The 18,348-nt window shown below is 42.8% G+C and overlaps 1 protein-coding gene across 4 annotated transcripts in view; it reads left to right on the top strand.

Annotated features, from left to right (window-relative positions):
- The window catches only part of LOC118093799 (phospholipid scramblase 1), a 60,105-nt gene extending 44,214 nt beyond the window's left edge, over positions 1-15,891 (top strand). The window contains exons 2-9 of one of the 4 annotated variants that reach the window (XM_060274496.1): positions 216-241; positions 2,203-2,349; positions 7,797-7,954; positions 9,207-9,249; positions 10,761-10,981; positions 12,217-12,378; positions 12,786-12,947; positions 13,947-15,891. In XM_060274496.1, the coding sequence (XP_060130479.1) occupies positions 229-241; positions 2,203-2,349; positions 7,797-7,954; positions 9,207-9,249; positions 10,761-10,981; positions 12,217-12,378; positions 12,786-12,947; positions 13,947-14,006 (966 nt within the window). In that variant the 5' untranslated portion in view covers positions 216-228 and the 3' untranslated portion in view covers positions 14,007-15,891. Of the gene's footprint in view, positions 1-208; positions 242-2,202; positions 2,350-7,796; positions 7,955-9,206; positions 9,250-10,760; positions 10,982-12,216; positions 12,379-12,785; positions 12,948-13,946 lie in introns of all 4 variants that reach the window. The other 3 variants (XM_060274497.1, XM_035133516.2, XM_035133519.2) reach the window with 3 other exon arrangements.
- Positions 15,892-18,348: the final 2,457 nt, after the last annotated feature.

Genomic DNA, 18,348 nt, shown 5'->3' on the forward strand with positions numbered 1-18,348 from the left:
AGTGGACACATTGAGGCAAACTCAGTGCATTTATAATAATATATTTGCTAAGGAGCCAGGCTCCAATCATGAATGGGGAGGAGCTGGGTTTTATAACTTTGGTAATGCCATAGTGAATAATACAAAATTAGGAGGGAGGGAGGAGGATATAGCAATGTTGCTTTTTATTTGAAAAACAAACAAAAACATCCTATTTTGTTTTTTTCAGAAACCAGTATACAAAGATCCATGGAACCCCAGGGTGAGTAATATCGTTTTCTGCTTTAATTCTGCGAATGTTCACTTTTGACACGGGCCGTCAGTAAAGCGTTGTTTGCCTATTTGCCTACTGTGTGCCTGTTTTGGCTGCTCTTGTTGGACACCGGAGGTGGTAAAATAGGGTACTTGCAGAAACAGGAATCTTGTGGCTGGTATGTTCTTGTGAGGTAGAAATACAAACTAGGCTTCACTTTCATCTCCATGAGCCCTCAAAATTTGCCGCAAAGGGTTGCAAATTGTGGGTATGTGCTGGTGGCTGCAGGAAGCAGAAAACAAAGTCCACTCAGACATTGTATGGTCAACTCTTCAAACATGGCCTAACTGTTCCATTGGGAGTTTAAATGATTTGGAATGAACATTACCAAGGTTTTCATCAAAAGTTCTAGAAAAATGCCACACAAATCAATTGAATATAAATTTATTTTCTTTTTGCTTTATTGTTCAAATATTTGCTTTATTCAGATATTGTTGTTTTGCTTTAGTATTTTTCATAAATTGGATTGCCTTCCCCAAATCATGTACAAAGTGAATCTTGCAATATAAAATATATGTGGAAAGTGGGGGACGAGAGTAGCAGCCCTTTGAACAAACATTCAGGATAGCCCTATAGAGCCACAAAAGAATATGTAAATTCCAAATACATTTTAGGATTGTGTTGAAATTATGTTAGTTCTTGTTGAACAATAAGGTGTATGCAGGATTCCAAGCTTTTAAAGATATTTCCTGCCAGAGTTCCATGGCTGTAGAAACTGAAAGACAGGCAGAAATTCAACAGGTGGACTTTTCCCCTCACTGTATCGCTGTGGTGATAGAAGTTTTGCCTATTTAGTTTTCCCCTCCATGCATTTCAGCTGTTGAAGGGTGTGGAACCTATGACTCTCCAGCTGCTTTTGGACTCTGGAGGCCAATGCTCAGGGATTATGGGAGTTACAGGTTCCCCGCCCCTGTGTCAAAAGCACACAACCTCTGGCAGGAGAAAACAAACACCATCCCTAGCAAGTGAAGATAGCACTCCAAAAGGTGCTATTTGGTCTACCTAAAGCATTGACTGCTGACAGATCTCCTTGATTTCAGACAGGGGCCTTCCCTAGCCCAATCTGTTTGCACATATTTTATACAAGTAGATAGTCTTGTCTCATTCTGCAAATGCTATACTTTTCAAGAGATAAATATCGCAATCGGGAATTTGATAAACTCTCCACTTGAGAATTCTTATCAAAAGAGTAAGATTGTATTCATTGGGTTTATGGAAATGTTGGTGTAAGAATACTGCAGCTCACCTGGCAGGTACATTGGCTTGATGCATTGATGGCCCTTTTACCACCCTGCACAATGCTGCAACATCTGGAGGGTGGCTGCACCCCGATACGTTGGCTGCTATTAGAATTGTGGTACCACCCTTTTGTAAAATTATCTGGTGGTTGCCAGTTTTGTTTTGTCTTTACCTAAAAGTAAAGCTGAATTAAGGAGCAAATCCTATATATACTAGAAAGTGGCATAGAGCAAGCTTGGCATAAATTAAGCTGGCAAAGGTTCCCCAGATCCAAACTTCATTCTGGAGCAGGGCAACTGCCGGTTGAGTCGGTCTAAGCCTGGCAAGGTGGAAACAAACCTTTGAAAAAGCTTTTGCCAGGTTTCCAGGTCATGTGGTCAAGCTGAATTGACTTGGGATCTGGCTGAGCTGCATATAAAGTAGCTAAGCCATCTTAGCCCGACAGTGCCAGGAACCTCCCATCTCAGCCAGAGTTCCTCTGAATCCTAACCCCACTAAATCCTGGAAGATCGTGCAAACAGGATTGATCCCTAAAGAAGGAGTAAAACTCAAGCAGTATAATGCCGTGTTTTGCCTTTATGTTTTCTGCTCTCTGCATAAATGTAAATGTAATATATATATCTGTGAGTGTTCAAGAAGTGAAGCTATGAAATGTCTTTCCATTCTTCCAGCAGATAAATCTGCACCTCTCCCACCACCTCCTGGGTACCCTGGTTCTGCATACCCTGCAGCACAGCCGCCTTATGGATACCCTCAGTACCCCCCTGGGCCTGGTCAGTATGCCCCAGGGCCTGGCCAATATCCCCCTGGTTTTCCAGGTAAGCAGTTGTTATGCACATAAACTTGTATTTTACATTGTTGTGACACATCTCAACATCACTTGCAGTGATGCGCTGCATGTAAATTCTATACATCATCATCATCATCATCATCATCATCATCATCATCATCATCATCATAAATAATTTATTATTTATACCCCGCCCATCTGGCTGGGTTTCCCCAGCCACTCTGGGCGGCTTACAACAGAAATATTAAAATACAATAATTTATTAAACATTAAAAGCTTCCTTAAACAGGGCTGCCTTCAGATGTCCTCTAAAAGTCTGGTAGCTGTTATTCTCTTTGACATCTGGTGGGAGGGCATTCCACAGGGCGGGTGCCACTACCGAGAAGGCCCTCTGCCTGGTTCCCTGTAACTTGGCTTCTCGCAGCGAGGGAACTGCCAGACGGCCCTCGGGACTGGACCTCAGTGTCCGGGCAGAACGATGGGGGTGGAGACGCTCCTTCAGGTATACTGGACCGAGGCCGTTTAGGTGTTATGTGCTCAAACCGTCTTGCCCCAGAGAGCAACTGAATTCTGCACTAGCTGAGGTTTCTGGACCATCTTCAGAGGCAGCCCCTTGTATAATGTATTGCAGAAATCTAATCTAGAGGTGACCACAATATAGACAGCAGGTGTTAGGCTATCCCTGTCCAGATAAGGGCACAGCTGGACCACCAGCCAAAGCTGATGGGAAGCACTCCGCAACACCGAGGCCACCTGAGCGTTAGGCGACAGCGGTGGATCCAGAAGTACCTGCAAGCTATGTACCTGCTCTTTCAGAGGGAGTATAACCCTATCAGGAGCAGGCCACCTTCCATCCATTTGGTTAAGGGAACCACCCACCAACAGTGCCTCATGAGCCTCGCCGATCAGAAGGTCAGCGGTTCGAATCTCTGCAACGGGGTGAGCTCCTGTTGCTCTGTCCCAGCTCCTGCCAACCTAGCAGTTCGGAAGCACATCAAAGTGCAAGTAGATAAATAGGTACCCCTGCGACGGGAAGGTAAACGACATTTCCATGCACTCGGGCTTCCGTCACGGTGTCCCGTTGCGCCAGAAGCAGTTTAGTCATGCTAGGCACATGATGTGGAAAGCTGTCTGTGGACAAACACCGGCTCCCTTGGCCTGAAAGCGAGATGAGCGCCACAACCCCACAGTCGCCTTTGACTGGACTTAACTATCCAGGGGTCCTTTACCTTTTTACCTTTACCTCTCAGCAAGTCATTACTGAGGCAAAACAATGATCCAGCACATCCACTGCCTCGTTTGCAGATGTAATGGAGAAGCTAAGCTTGACCATAGAAATGTAGACCATTTGTGGGAATGTCCATATTCTGTTCAGCTTCATGTTTTGATCACAGTTCAGGATGGGTCTCCATCCAGTGTTACTGCTTTTGCATAAAATGAAACAGAAAGCATTTCTCCACCAGCAGAAAATATATTCTGCCCAAAGTCCTGTATTTGTAAGAAGCCTCCTCTCAGAAGCAAAATGTTCCTGTAATGAAATGAATCTAAATTATGGGATCATTACGCTTTTGAATGGAAACTGGTGATGGCTATGTTGGTTTGTGTTTGCCATTTATACAAAGCAACAGCAGGTGCTTTTTGTAAAGAAGGAAAGAGATTGTTCATCTATTTTCCCAGTTTGCATGTGCCCTGCAAATGCTCTGTACAGGCTCTAGTAGTAGATCATTAGCTTCCTTGTGTTCAAGCTAATCCTAAAATCTGTGGACACACTTGATAACTATTCCCATTGAATTTACCCATTCAACATTTTAGTGGTTGAAGCTGAAAATACAAATTGCACTTATTAATATAGGACACAATCTGTATGGTTCTGTAGTTCTTTTACATAAGTCTCATCAAAGCAAATGGGATGGGGTGTTGCTGATTGTTCTAGATGTTCTATATTGTCAGAGAAGAGACTTTTGTCTTTAAATTTGAAACTACAGTTGAATTTAAGGACATCTCTTTCAATGCTGTAGCCTGTGTCCATTTCTTGCTTACGAAAATACCCACAAAGGAGAAGACAAATGAATGGTAGAACTTCATGGTTTCTCAGATAATCTGCCAATACAGAGGGAGTGGAAAATCAGGAGCATATAAGAAAATCAGTTCTTGGGCATATAGAGTTGCAATGTTATCACCTGAAGTCTTTCAATCTGTCCATACACCATGGCTGGCTATTTTTTATTCATCTTCTGACTAATTGATTATGACTATTCCCCTCAACTGCATGGACTTTATGTTTGCTAACCTAATTTAATAAATCTAAAGCTGCTTTAATCCATTCAGTGCTGTCTGAACATATTTCTTATTTGTTTTTTTGCTTGCATGATTTGATTTATATACTGCCCTCCATCAGAATATTTCAGGTGCGTTCACATGGCTAAGTTGCAGAGTTCAGGCCCTGTGCAGCAGTGCTGTTTAAATAAGAACAGCAATGATAGCAATGGGAGAGGTACTCTTTTGCCTCTTACATAGCTCTTCCGAATCCCATTAATTCCGCTGGCACAGTGCGTAATGCAAGATGACGTTAATGTGAATGATGTTCCCTTCTGATGCAGCCCTTTAAATTAAAACAACGAAAGGGATGTGTTTATCCCTTGGAACATGCATGCATCCAGCTTACGCATCCGTTTTATCATTTGAACTTTAAAAGCCATGCTGGGAAGGCAAGACACAATTGCTTCCCTGATTGCAGTTGCAGAAAGGTCACCTTGTGCAAACCGAAGGGTGATGCTTGGTGGGGCGGGGTATCTTGGGCGTGGGATGAGGCAAAGACTGCTGATCAGGCAGGGTTGTAAGGGCCATAGTTCAGCCATCAGTTGCATGTTTTGCTTGTACAAAGTCGTCCATAGTCAAGGCACTTTTTGCTTTTAGATTGTTTTTCATTTTAAGGTTTTGTGCCAGGGTGGATTTGATTTAAATCAAATCGATTTAAATCACTAGTCAGTAAGACTTGATTTGAATCACTAGTCAGTAAGACTTAATTTAACTTAAAAATTTTTACAGAAAAACTCATTCTTGCTGGTATTTACAACCAGATGAAGGTTTCATTTTTGGAATAATAAATTTTGAAAGTAGTTTTTACAGTTACGGTATATCAACAATTAGAGTTTTGGTTATACAGTGGTACCTTGACTTCCGAATGCCTCGACTTCCGAAGGTTTCGACTTATGAAGTTGGCAAACCCGGAAGTATTTCCGCTGCGCGTGCGTTCTGCACCTGCGCAGAAGCGGCGTGCGCGGTCAGCGCATGCGCAAAATCGCTCTCCACGCATGCGCAAAATGGATGCTTCGGCATCTGAAGGTTTTGACTTACGAAGAGCGCCACAGAACAGCTCGCCTTCGTAAGTTGAGGTACCACTGTACTATTAGAAATACATAGACAGATAATTATTAAATTACTGTAAGGTTTAATAAGTTAACTGTTTATATTTGGACAACTTTTCTGCTGTACAGTGGTACCTCTGGTTACGAACTTAATTCGTCCAGAGGTCCGTTCTTAATCTGAAACCATTCTTAACCTGAGGTACCACTTTAGCTAATGGGGCCTCCCACTGCCGCCACATCGCCGCCGCTGCATGATTTCTGTTCTCATCCTGAGGCAAAGTTCTTAACCCGAGGTACTACTTCTGGGTTAGCGGAGCCTGTAACCCAAAGTGTTGGTAACCCAAGGTGTTGATAACCCAAGGTAGCACTGTACTTTATTGGAAGGAGAAAAATAATCATTTTCTTAATAACAATTTAAACAATTTATTTAACTAAAGCAATAACATTATAGTTAAATGATGCGGTTAAACTTTTTTTTTTAAAATAACTTAGACAGAGTTTTAGCACACATGACAAACTTAAATCCTTATTTCCTGATTAATAACTTTTGGATTATAATGTAGCCTAAATAGAAAACTATCTTTAGGAAGATTTTTCCTCCCAAAGCATGTTATTTTAAAAATCCAATTTAAATCAAAACAATCCGATTTAAATAAAATTAATAATAATCTAAATAAAAATTTTTTTTTAAAGTCATTTATTTTTATCCACCCTGTTTTGTGCTTTTATTATGTGGTTCTTATCTTTTAAATGTTGTAAACCATGTTGATATACTTTTATTATTTAGTGGTACATTAATATTGCAATACATATGCCTCTGTGTTTCCCATCCACACTAGTAGGGGGGGGGGGCTTCATGGGATGTATTTGCTGCCTGTGTTGCTGTTCCTTCCCTTCCATTAACACCTTCCTGCCCAGCATATGTTCCCGAAACCTGAGATCCATTGGGGGCATGCAGGAAGGTATCTGTTTACTCTCCCTCCCTCTCTCCCTCTGTGTGTGTATGAAATACAACTTTCTTTTTATAGACCAGACTTGCAGAAAAGTGCAGGGCTTGGTTGTTTCTTAAAAAGCTGTATCACTCCAAGTCCAGCAAGGATTTTGAGGCATGGGTAGGCAAACTAAGGCCCAGGGGCCAGATCCAGCCCAATTGCCTTCTCAATCCGGTCCACAGACGGTCTGGGAATCTGCGTGTTTTTACATGAGTAGAATGTGTCCTTTTATTTACGATGCATCTCTGGGTTATTTGTGGGGCATAGGAATTTGTTCTTTTTCTTTTTCAAAATACATATAGTCCGGCCCCCCGCGAGGTCTGAGGGACAGTGGACTGGCCTCCTGCTGAAAAAGTTTGCTGACCCCTGAAATTTTGGAGTAACTTGCATGAAAGGCTGCTGCTTCCTTCCCTCTCTTTTATTTTCCATCCCATCTCCAGTACCAGCAAGGGCCAATTGTATTTAAATTTTTAAATAATAAAACACAGCTGGTTCGTGTGAATGCAGTTCTGTGCAAAAGAGCTGTTACAAGAATATAAGATACCACAAATGTGCCTTCAACAACAAATGGCGGGACCAGAGCATTGCAAGACTGCCTGCTCCCAGACTGCTTACGGGTCTTGCTTCTGAGTAGACACCTACTGGTACTCACAGAACTGTGAGAGTTCAGTATGCCCCAACATGTGGCTCTTGCCAGGGGGGGGAAAATGCATTGCATTTCCAATGGTGCAATCGCATGCACACATTTTCTAATTTCTGTGTAGTGCTGCAGAGGGAGAGTATTTTCTTTTACTTGTTTGTTATATTCACACCCTACGTTTTCGTTTAAAAAATGCCATAGTTGGAATTTAATGTAAATTTCATTGAAAGTTATTGCACCAAATCTGTTAGTGTAGGGCAGGCATGGCCCAACTTGGTCCTCCAGCTGTTTGGGGACTACAACTCCCATCATCCTTAGCTAACAGGACCAGCGGTCAGGGATGATGGGAGTTGTAGTCCCCAAACAGCTGGAGGGCCGAGTTGGCCTATGCCTGGTGTAGGGAGTTGGGTTTTTTAAAAAGTCTTTTATAATACAAAAGGTAAAATTTGTCATTTTGCATTCCCCCCCCCCCAAGGTGCTCCAGGACAGCAACCCTACGCATTCCAGCCTGTTCAGCAAGCTTATGGTGTCCCCCAAGCTGTAGGCCAACCTAATGGACCTCCTGGTGCTATGTGGATGCCAGCACCACCTTCCGTTCCCAATTGCCCTCCTGGATTGGAATATTTAAGCCAGGTACTTCTCTTTATGTTCCGCTTCTTCAGGAAAGCATTGTTGTTGTTGTTTAGTTGTTTAGTCGTGTCCGACTCTTTGTGACCCCATGGACCATAGCACGCCAGGCACTCCTGTCTTCCACTGCCTCCCGCAGTTTGGTCAAACTCATGTTGGTAGCTTCGAGAACACTGTCCAACCATCTCGTCCTCTGTCGTCCCCTTCTCCTAGTGCCCTCAATCTTTCCCAACACCAGGGTCTTTTCCAAGGATTCTTCTCTTCTCATGAGGTGGCCAAAGTATTGGAGCCTCAGCTTCACGAAAGGAAAGCATACAAGTATGTAATACTTCTGTCACGCTACAGGGTTTTTTCTCCCCCATATATCCAATCGCACGTAGGGGAGATGCGAAAGCATTCGGGATCCATTTAATAACCATTGAAATGGCTCCTTGATGTTGAAATATATATTCAAAGCAGTACAAAGGGGCATTTTTTCTAACTGGTGGTGGTGGTAATTGCCACTGCCATCGCTCGTCACCCGAATCAGCAGTTTGCAGAAACGAAACTTAAGAGTCAAAAGGCACCTCTCCCTTTCATGTACACACCACATTTCTCTCTCTCACAGACCACACACACATGCAAAACTCCCCTCTCTCACACACGTACTCCGTTCTTCTCTTCCCATGTGTATCTCTCCCTCTGCCCCTTCCTCTCTGCCCATATGCATTTTTCTACATTGCACACACATGGAGCATGGTTGACCAACTCCCACAGATTCAGAAAAGCCCCTCCATGGGTGAAGGAACCCCTTTCAAAACAAACAACAACAAAAACCCACAAAAATGAGTCATTCAGAAATTAAGTCCCCCAAAATACAAGGGCCACCAGCCCTGATTTAGAGTCTTTTCACCATATAGAGGGTTACCTGGCCACATGAAGGGGCTTATGTGTGAATTGGCTCAGAATTCCATTTGCTGATTTCTGAAATTTCTTAGCAGCATTATATTTGCTCTCTAACTTTAAGCAACTATAGTTACTCTCCACATACAAATTTTGACACATTTACCAGGAAGCAAATTATATTGATTGGTTTTTGCTTTTCTTCATTAAAGAGGCTTCTAAATTTATGTGTTTCAAAATGCGAGGAATGCCTAAAAGAGCAGTCCCTCGGGTTTTGTGAATAATGTAAACAGGTTGTAAGATAATTATTATATAAGTAAGTAATTTTATTATTATATGCCAGTTTTAACATGTGCTTTTTTAATCCCTGTAATAGATTGATCAGATATTAATTCATCAGCAGATTGAGCTCCTGGAAAGTACGTATCTTACGCTGCTTAATATTGTTCGTGCATTGAAAGATATTTCAGATAATTATGCCTCAACTGAAGTTGATGTTCAGTGTGTTTATTACAGAGTGAGCATTGGATGGTTGGACTTTATTTTACGGTGTTGCTGGAGAAACGCCTGTTTTTAAAAGCATGTGACTTCTGAAATTCAATTTGTCATTAACCAAACATAAAGGTAAAGGTAAAGGGACCCCTGACCATTAGGTCCAGTCGTGACCGACTCTGGGGTTGCGCACTCATCTCGCATTATTGGCCGAGGGAGCCGGCGTACAGCTTCCAGGTCATGTGGCCAGCATGACAAAGCCACTTCTAGCGAACCAGAGCAGCACACGGAAACGCCGTTTACCTTCCCGCTGTAGCGGTTCCTATTTATCTACTTGCATTTTGACGTGCTTTCGAACTGCTAGGTTGGCAGGAGCTGGGACCAAGCAACGGGAGCTCACCCCGTCACAGGGATTCGAATCGCTGACCTTCTGATCAGCAAGCCCTAGGCTCAGTGGTTTAACCACACATACATGTATATAAAAGAGGATGTGATTTATAGCCAATTAGGATTCATAGAATTGTAGAGTTAAAAGGGATCCCAAGGTTCATCTAGTCTAATGCAGGAATCACAGCTAATGAATCCCTGGTTGCTTTGGTGGTTATATGTATCAAGGTATAGTTCTGATGGGGAACAGTTTTACTGCAGGGGTGGCTAATCTGTGCCCTTCCTGCAAGATGTTGTTGGATTCCAATTCCCATCAGACCCAGCATGACCAGGAGTCAGTAAGTTATGGGACTTGCAGTCCAGCAACATCTACAGAGCCCTAGGTTCCCCATCCCTGGCTTATGCTACACAGAAATAGCCAACAGTGTGGTGTTTTTTGGAGTGGGGTGGGGGTGGGAATAACTGTTGCTTTAATGTCAGTCCCTTTCTGTTAAAGGCCAAGTCCACACCAATACACGTTTCACACTTGATTTGTTCAAATGGACACAATTTTCATTGTTTTAAGCTCTCCTCAGGCATTACAAGAATGAGGAAGTTACCACATAGGAGATTGAGCAGTGGGGAGCGCCCAGGGAACCTCTGTGGCTCTGGGTGGCATCCTGCTACACTTAGAGAAGCTGTTTACACAGGTCTGGCTGACTATACTGTTTAGCCAGGGCCAGTGGGTGCACCTCTTTTCCCTCTTCCCGGTACCGCATTCACTGAATCAGAATAAGTCTTGTAAACTGAGCTTTTGTGTCTTCAGGGGTGGGAAAATCACAGGATCTTCTTGAGGGCCAAAGTGGTGACATGCAGCTGTCATCACACATGGCTGCTTTGTATCCGGTGGAACTGGTATCTTCCTTTGTCATTTCTGGTAGAACTTGCCTAATGTTGTGACGTCATGAAGTTCTTCAGGTTTTTCCTGCCCCACAACATCACTGGATTGCGTAGCTCGGTGGGGGAATGCATTTGGACCAAAAGAACTGGACTCCTGTTCCTTCTCTTTCAGTACTCACGGGCTTTGAAACAGCCAACAAATATGAAATAAAAAACGCAATGGGGCAAAGGGTGTACTTTGCAGCCGAAGAAAATGACTGCTGTACGCTGAACTGCTGCGGACCCTCCCGGCCATTTACAATGAAAATCCTTGACAACGTGGGTCAGGAAGTCATCGAGCTCAGGCGACCTCTCAGGTGCTCCAGTTGTTGCTATCCTTGCTGTTTGCAAGAGGTAAATGTCTTGTTGCTCCTTGAGTCCTTTGGCTCGTCTAATTCTAAAACCACCAAGATGTGGCTATTTACTTGGGGTGCTTTCTCATTTCTCTGACCGTGTGAGATGCTCCTCCTTAAATTCTTACACTGGCTTCCCGTCCAGCTCTAGCTTCCTCAGATAAGAAGAAGATCCCTGCTGGATCAGGCCAGTGGCCCATCCAGTCCAGCATCCTGCTCTTACAGTGGCCAGCCAGGTGCCCATGGTCGCTAGTAGCCGCTGATAGCCCTTATCCTCCATGAATTTGTCTAGTCCTCTTTTAATGTCTTCAAAGTTGGCAGTTAGAAACACACTGTGAGAAGGAAGTACTTCTAAGTTCTCACCCTTACTATTACAGTGGTGCCTCGCTTAACGAAAGCCCTGCTTAACGAAATTTCCGCTTAACGAAAGGTTTTTTCTAGTGGAGGTTGCCTCGCTAGACGAATGCGTTTTACGAAAAATTCGTCTAGCGAATCGCGGTTTCCCATAGGAATGCATTGAAATTCAATTAATGCGTTCCTATGGGCAAAAAAAAATTCAAAAAAATTCAATGCATTCCTATGGGATTCGCTAGACGAATTTTCCGTTATAAGAAAAGACCTGTGGAACGAATTAAATTCGTCTAGCGAGGCACCACTGTAGTTGCATTTGTTAGTTGCTTTGTACAAAAAAACCCCCACCAATGCATGGAAGTAACTCAACAAATATAAAATGAACAGATGAAATTTGTTCCCAGAAAATTTAAAAGTAGTGTACCTTTGAGGCTAACTTAACCACTAAAAACTTGGGTTAATAAAAAATGTCTTTGCCTGGCACCATAAAACTATGGGGCCAGATATATTGTCCTGGGGAGAGGATTCCACATATGGCAGGGTTTGGGGGGTGGGGGTGGGGGTGGGAGGAGTCGCTACTGAAAAAGGCCAGGCTCCTATAGTCACCCTTGGGTGACACACAGAGAGAAGGGACTGTAATGAAGGCTGCAGGGTTTGGGGTGGTTTTTAAGGGGAGAGGGGTTCCTTGAGGTACTGGGCTTCCTGAGCAACATAAGCCTTTGTATGTTAAAAACTGGCTCTTTGAACAGAGCTGAGACATTAATTGGTAGCCAGTGCACTTGCTTTCCTTGAACATGTCTTTTTCACAGCTTTTGCAACTTGGCTTAAAAAACCTGAAGCCCCTCCTTCTAACTCAGCTCTGTTTGTTCATTGTTTTTTTTTTAGCTGGAGGTTCATGCCCCACCAGGCACACCGATTGGTTATATTAAACAGCTCTGGGATCCCTGTCTACCTAAATTTGCTATCCAAAATGAAGCCCAAGAAGAAATACTGAGAGTCGTCGGGCCCTGCATAGTATGCAGCTGCTGTGAAGATATTAACTTTGAGGCAAGTTAACAGTAGGACCGTGTCCTGTGAAATTTTATCACGTTGGCCAGGGCCCTTTATCATGCCACAAGCCATCCTGTCTACTTGTTGTTTAGCATTGGGAGAAATCTTCTAGTAATCTGTAATCTGGTGTTTCCAGTTCAGGGAGAAGCAGCCGCCTATTGTGTTAACTTGTTTTCTGTATTCTTTACCCTGAGGCTGTAGAGAGGTGAGGTCTGGCCTCCACCATTGGCCAGGAGACCAAAAAACAACAAGACTGGGAGGCTACGCACACTCTGCCTCCCTTCAACAAGTTATATAAAATGCTGACATTAGCCTCATGCCTTTTAAATGCTTTGCAAATGTGAAGATTTAAAATGTCTTAAATTTCCAATTATAATAATCTCTTTTTTAAAAACAACAACTAGGTCAAGTCAAGAGATGAGAAAAACATTGTCGGAAGAATTTCCAAGCAGTGGACTGGCTTTGTGAGGGAGGCCTTTACAGATGCAGACAACTTTGGAGTCCAGTTCCCACAAGACCTCGATGTTAAAATGAAAGCCGTCATGATTGGGGCTTGCTTCCTCATAGTGAGTCTGATAGTCTCAAATGTTGTGCCATTGGGAATTTTGGAGTCTAGTGTAATGGCCTTTATATACATAGGTATGCTCCTTACAGGGCACTTTGAGCCCTGTAGGACTTTCTGCTTCCTTTTGGCTGATAAGGATGGTCATGTAAACTTCCCAAGTGCCTTATGTTAATTAAAGAGCTGCAGAGATTTGCTGGCACTTCTTGGACTGATGGTCGCCAATTTTAGCTTTGGCGCAAGCCGTTGCTTTCAATGCTGCACCATTGAGTGGCATGCATCCAGGAGGTAGATGGAGGAAGGAAAGCCATGCTGAATCAAATTTAATATTTAAGGTGATGGAATCTACCAGATGGTTCAATCTACTCAGGTCACTTCCAGGTTGTTGCTTTTTTCAGGTGGGATTCAGTCACATATTGGCAGATTTGGGTTGTGCAATTAAAGTAGATTTGGAATTATTGCACAACAAACCTGCCCCCCCCAAATTATTATTATTATTATTATTATTATTATTATTATTATTATTATTATTATTTTGTCTCCCTGTGAACAAATCAGGATGAATGCCAAACAGACATGTGGTCTGGAAGCAACCTAAATTGCAGCTTAATGACACAGTGCCAATTTTTACAAACATGGAAGCAAGAACATGATGAACATAAAAAGAGCCCAACTGGATCAGACCAAAGGTCTAACTTGTCCAGGTTTATGTTCTCACCTATGTGAAACCCACAAGCAGCACATGAGTGCAATAGCATTATCTCCCATTTATATTCCCCAGTGGCTATTATTTGGGATCTCTTTGATTCTGGAAGTAATAAAGATCTATATTGATTAGTAACCATTCCTTCTAATGGCTTTCCCCACTAAAATGGCATTGATTTTCAAATAACTTCTGTAAAATGGAGTAAGTAGGAAAGTATCTGCATATTGTTTTGTAGTTGTCTAACTTCTGTCTGTTTTGTTTGGTCTTTCTCCCCACCCCGTTCCACCTCCTTTGTAGGATTACATGTTTTTTGAACACACCGGACAAAATCGGCAGCAGCGAGCTGGGGTCTGGTAGCAGAGCTGACTTCTGGATTATAAATACACCTGAGAAAGCCCTCGTGTCACTTCTAGTCTTGCCTCGCTATCAGTGTCAAGCCTGCTTTGAAGGATTCCCCCACACATTAAAACTACTTATTTTTGTATTGTGATTTCAGCTTTCACATCTGTGTTGGAATAGTCCCATTTATTAGAAGCTGCTCAATTCTTGAAATATGTACTGATTTTATTTTTTTAGTTTTTGATATATATATATATAGTATAGTATACTTTTGGCACGAGATGCTTCCTTGTGCATGTGCCAGTGCGCAGAGAGTAAACTGCATTTTGTGTGAGAAAAGGGGCAGTTTCTGTAACTTGTGGCTTTTAAGGCAGGGATTCCTATCTGTTCTTTGTATGCAGAGCTAATATACCGCTAAACGTTTGTTTTGTTTTGAGCCAATAATATTGGACTGCAACTCCCATCATCCCTGACCATTGGTCATGCTGACTGGTGCTGTTGGGAGTTGAGAATCCACAACATCTGAAGAGTCTCAATCCCTTCCCTAGTAACTAAAGAGCTGATGCCATACTTCCCAAGTGCCTGGGGTTTTCCCTGCTGCTGTTCTGTGTTCCCAGTGCAAATGTAAATAAATTATGTATTGCTTCTACAATCCCCAGTCCAACATCGGGACTCACGAACCTGCATCTGGAAATTTAGATGCAGTACCCACAAAGGCTGATCGCCGAAGAATTGATCCTTTTGAATTATCCATATTTGTCCTTTAATCAGAATGTTTATTGTAAAGGCTGCTGATGCACATTTTTAAAAATGGTATTTAAAAATAGTGCTTTTGAATTATGGTGCTGGAGGAGACTCTTGAGAGTCCCACAGACTGCAAGAAGATCAAACCTATCCATTCTTAAGGAAATCAGCCCTGATTGCTCACTGGAAGGACAGATCGTGAAGCTGAGGCTCCAATACTTCGGCCACCTCATGAGAAGAGAAGAATCCTTGGAAAAGACCTTGATGTTCGGAAAGATGGAGGGCACTAGGAGAAGGGGACGACAGAGGACGAGACGGTTGGACAGTGTTCTCGAAGCTACGAACATGAGTTTAACCAAACTGCGGGAGGCAGTGGAAGACAGGAGTGCCTGGCGTGCTATGGTCCATGGGGTCACGAAGAGTCGGACACAACTAAACGACTAAACAACAACAACAACCCACAAACCAGTGCCTGGAACTTAAACACATGCCTTGCTTCCACAACTTGTGTATTTGCTGTAGAAAACACCAGAGCATTCACTCAGCAATCCTAACACATAGTGCTGCCAACATGAGTTGCTGAGGGAAATGGGGACATGAAAGAAAGATGCATTCACCAATTAGAGAGTGCTATTTAACCAAGTCACACTTGGAACAGACCCAACAAAATCATTGACCTTATGTTATGACACTGGTTGAATATCACTCAGAATGTATGTAAGAAACTATTAAGTGGTCCAATGTTTTGGGGGTAGCAAATAGCTCCTTCCAGAAGCAAACTCTTGCTATGTTATGGTGCCTATATAGCCAAAGAGGGGCTACGAAAGAAGAGAGGGAGATATTAAAGGTTTGCAGATCTAGGAGGGGGGAAAAATCACGAGGGGGGCGGAATACCTTAAGAGAACAAACCCCGCCCCGTCTGTTTGTTTGTTTGTTTGTTTAAAAAAGCACTATGCTCCATAGTCCGAAAATGCCAAGTGCCTGTATTGGGGTAAGAGGCAAAACACTCCGCACTGCAACAATTGGTTGTAAATTGTACCTCACACAGAAGTAGATGATGCTGTTGTATTTTTGACTGAATTTCGAAGATAAAAAATATATGTGTATGCCTTTATATGTATGTGTGAAAAAGTAAACTATAAAGGCACATAAAAAAGAATCTGGCTGTTTGTACTTTGTTATATTTATTTTTTTAAAAGTAATCACTGCACACATCAAGCATTTCTGCAGGTCTTTGCTAGGCTTTTGCAGATGGACCAGTACTTTACTGCTGATCACTTTGGGCATCTTTACACGTTAAGTGCAGACTTCTAAGGAAGCCCCAATTGGCACCATCATGCCAACATTCCAACAAGTCTAGTACCCTGTTTCCCGGGAGTCATGTCCTGTTTGTGGGCTTCCCATAGGCTGGCCACCGCGAGAACAAGATGCTGGTCTAGATGAGCTTTTGGCTGGATGCAGCAGGTCTTTCTCAAATTCTCAGGGGTTAACCATTGAGATGCTTCCAGGAAGCCACTGGAAAAATGTGCAACAACTTCCCATAACTCTCCCTGAATAGTTTGTCATGGTCTGCAGTTGAAGTGTAAGCAAATACTTGGGTGTGTGCGTGCATGTGAGTTGTTCCTGTCGCAGCCTGTGTGCAGAAGGGATTAATTTCTGCAATTGCTCAGGCAAGCGCCTCTTGGCCATCGGCCCTGACAACAGCGACGTGCCCTTGAGCAAGCGAGAGAGGTCGCTTCCCTCATCACTTAAAGCGGGCCCCAAATCCCCGGTGTCCTAAATTTAGACGCCTGACGACCGATTTTTAAGATGCATCTGGAAATGGTGTAAACTGGAGGAGAGGCAAGGGGACAAATCGAGCCAGCAGAGGGCGCAGGGGCGGCCATTCCTTGCTTCGGCCGTGCTGCCCCGGGCTTGGCTGTGTTTTATCTCTCGCTGTTGTTTTTTCATCCGGCTATTGTACTTCTGGCTGCCGTCCTTCACGATCCGCTCCTTTCCTCCCCTTCCCATGCCGTGCAGAGCAAGGGCGGCTCTCTACACAACTTCCCCCGATTGTCTTTCCAGCCTGCGAAACTCCAGTGGATTCCGCGCCCAAGAAGGGGAAACACGCAGAAGCGGGCAAGGCGGTGCGACGGGGCTCTTCGTGGATTTTAACTCGCTGGCGGGCATCTTTTCTGGCTGCCAGCTGCAAGTTCGCTCCTCCCAGAAAGTTGGGAGGAGGCACTGGGTGGAAAGCAGGAACCTCTTAGTATTACACAGAGAGCGGATCGGCCCCCTTCCCCCCACCCCCCTTGCATGACTGGCAAGCAAAACGAGGAGGGCGCCTCACTCGGGCCATACAGGTGAAACTCGAAAAATTAGAATATCATCGAAAAGTGCATTTATTTTAGTAATGCAACTTTTTATTTTTTAAAGAAATTCCTTCAGTAGCACCTTAAAGACTAACTTAAGTTTTTATTTTGGTATGAGCTTTCGTGTGCATGCACACTTCTTATTTTTTTTATTTTTCTTTTAATTTTTACAAATGCTTTCTTTTGGAAATTCCACAGTAATAAAACAAATAGTTACAATAATACAAAAAGAAACATGGCTATTACATTTCATTAATTGCATTCCATTTATAATTGACCCGCCTAACGACGAATAATTACAATTACAACAAATAAAGGCTTGACGTAGCTTGCTTTGCATGTCATGCATCTATCTCATATATTGGTTTCACCTTTTAAGTTGCATTACTGAAATGAATGCACTTTTCGACGATATTCTAATTTTCCGAGTTTCACCTGTATATATCATAGCATCCAGTAAAGTTTTTCCCACCATGCAAGGAAACAGGAGAGCTTCGTCAGTTGGCTCTCTCGTTTTGCTTGCCAGTCATGCAGGTGGGGGAGGGGGCCGATCCGCTCTCTCTGTGTGTATATATATAATTTTCATTTTTATCCTTTGTCACATTCATATCGAATCATATCCTCACATACAACTTTGCTCATACTGTACCAAGCCTCGACTCCCCCCCCCCCCTCCCTGGCTTTCTTAAGTAATCACAACCATCTTAGCATTTCTATATCACCCTATTTACCTTCTTTTTATATTTTTTAAATTTTACTTTAGTATTTGTAAACCAGTTTCAAAAATTAACATTGCAAAATATTAAGTCAAACCTGCAAACATTTTCAAATGTTTACAATGTTATTCCATGTATTGTATAAATTTACTCCAGTCCTTCTCAAACAGTTGATTGCGCTGGTTTCCGATTTTCCCTGTCAGCTTTGCCAGTTCTGCATTTTCAATAATTTTTGTCTGCCATTCTACATGCTGCTTCCATTTCTGGGCTAAAAGTGTCCTTGCAGCCATAGTGGCACACATAAATATGTTTATATCTGCTTTTGGAATTTCTTCTCCTATAATACCCAATAAGAAAGCCTCCAGTTTTTTAATAAATGTATTTTTGAAAATCTTTTTCATTTCATTGTATATCATAACCCAGTAGGCTTTAAGTTTACTGCATTGCCACCACATATGGAAGAAATTCCCTTCCTTCTCCTTGCATTTCCAACATGCCTTATCTTGAGTTCTATACATTTTAGCAAGTTTAGTCGACGTCAAATACCAT

Source organism: Zootoca vivipara, chromosome 5 (assembly GCF_963506605.1).
Source record: "Zootoca vivipara chromosome 5, rZooViv1.1, whole genome shotgun sequence".
In the NCBI taxonomy this organism is placed as follows: domain Eukaryota; kingdom Metazoa; phylum Chordata; class Lepidosauria; order Squamata; family Lacertidae; genus Zootoca; species Zootoca vivipara.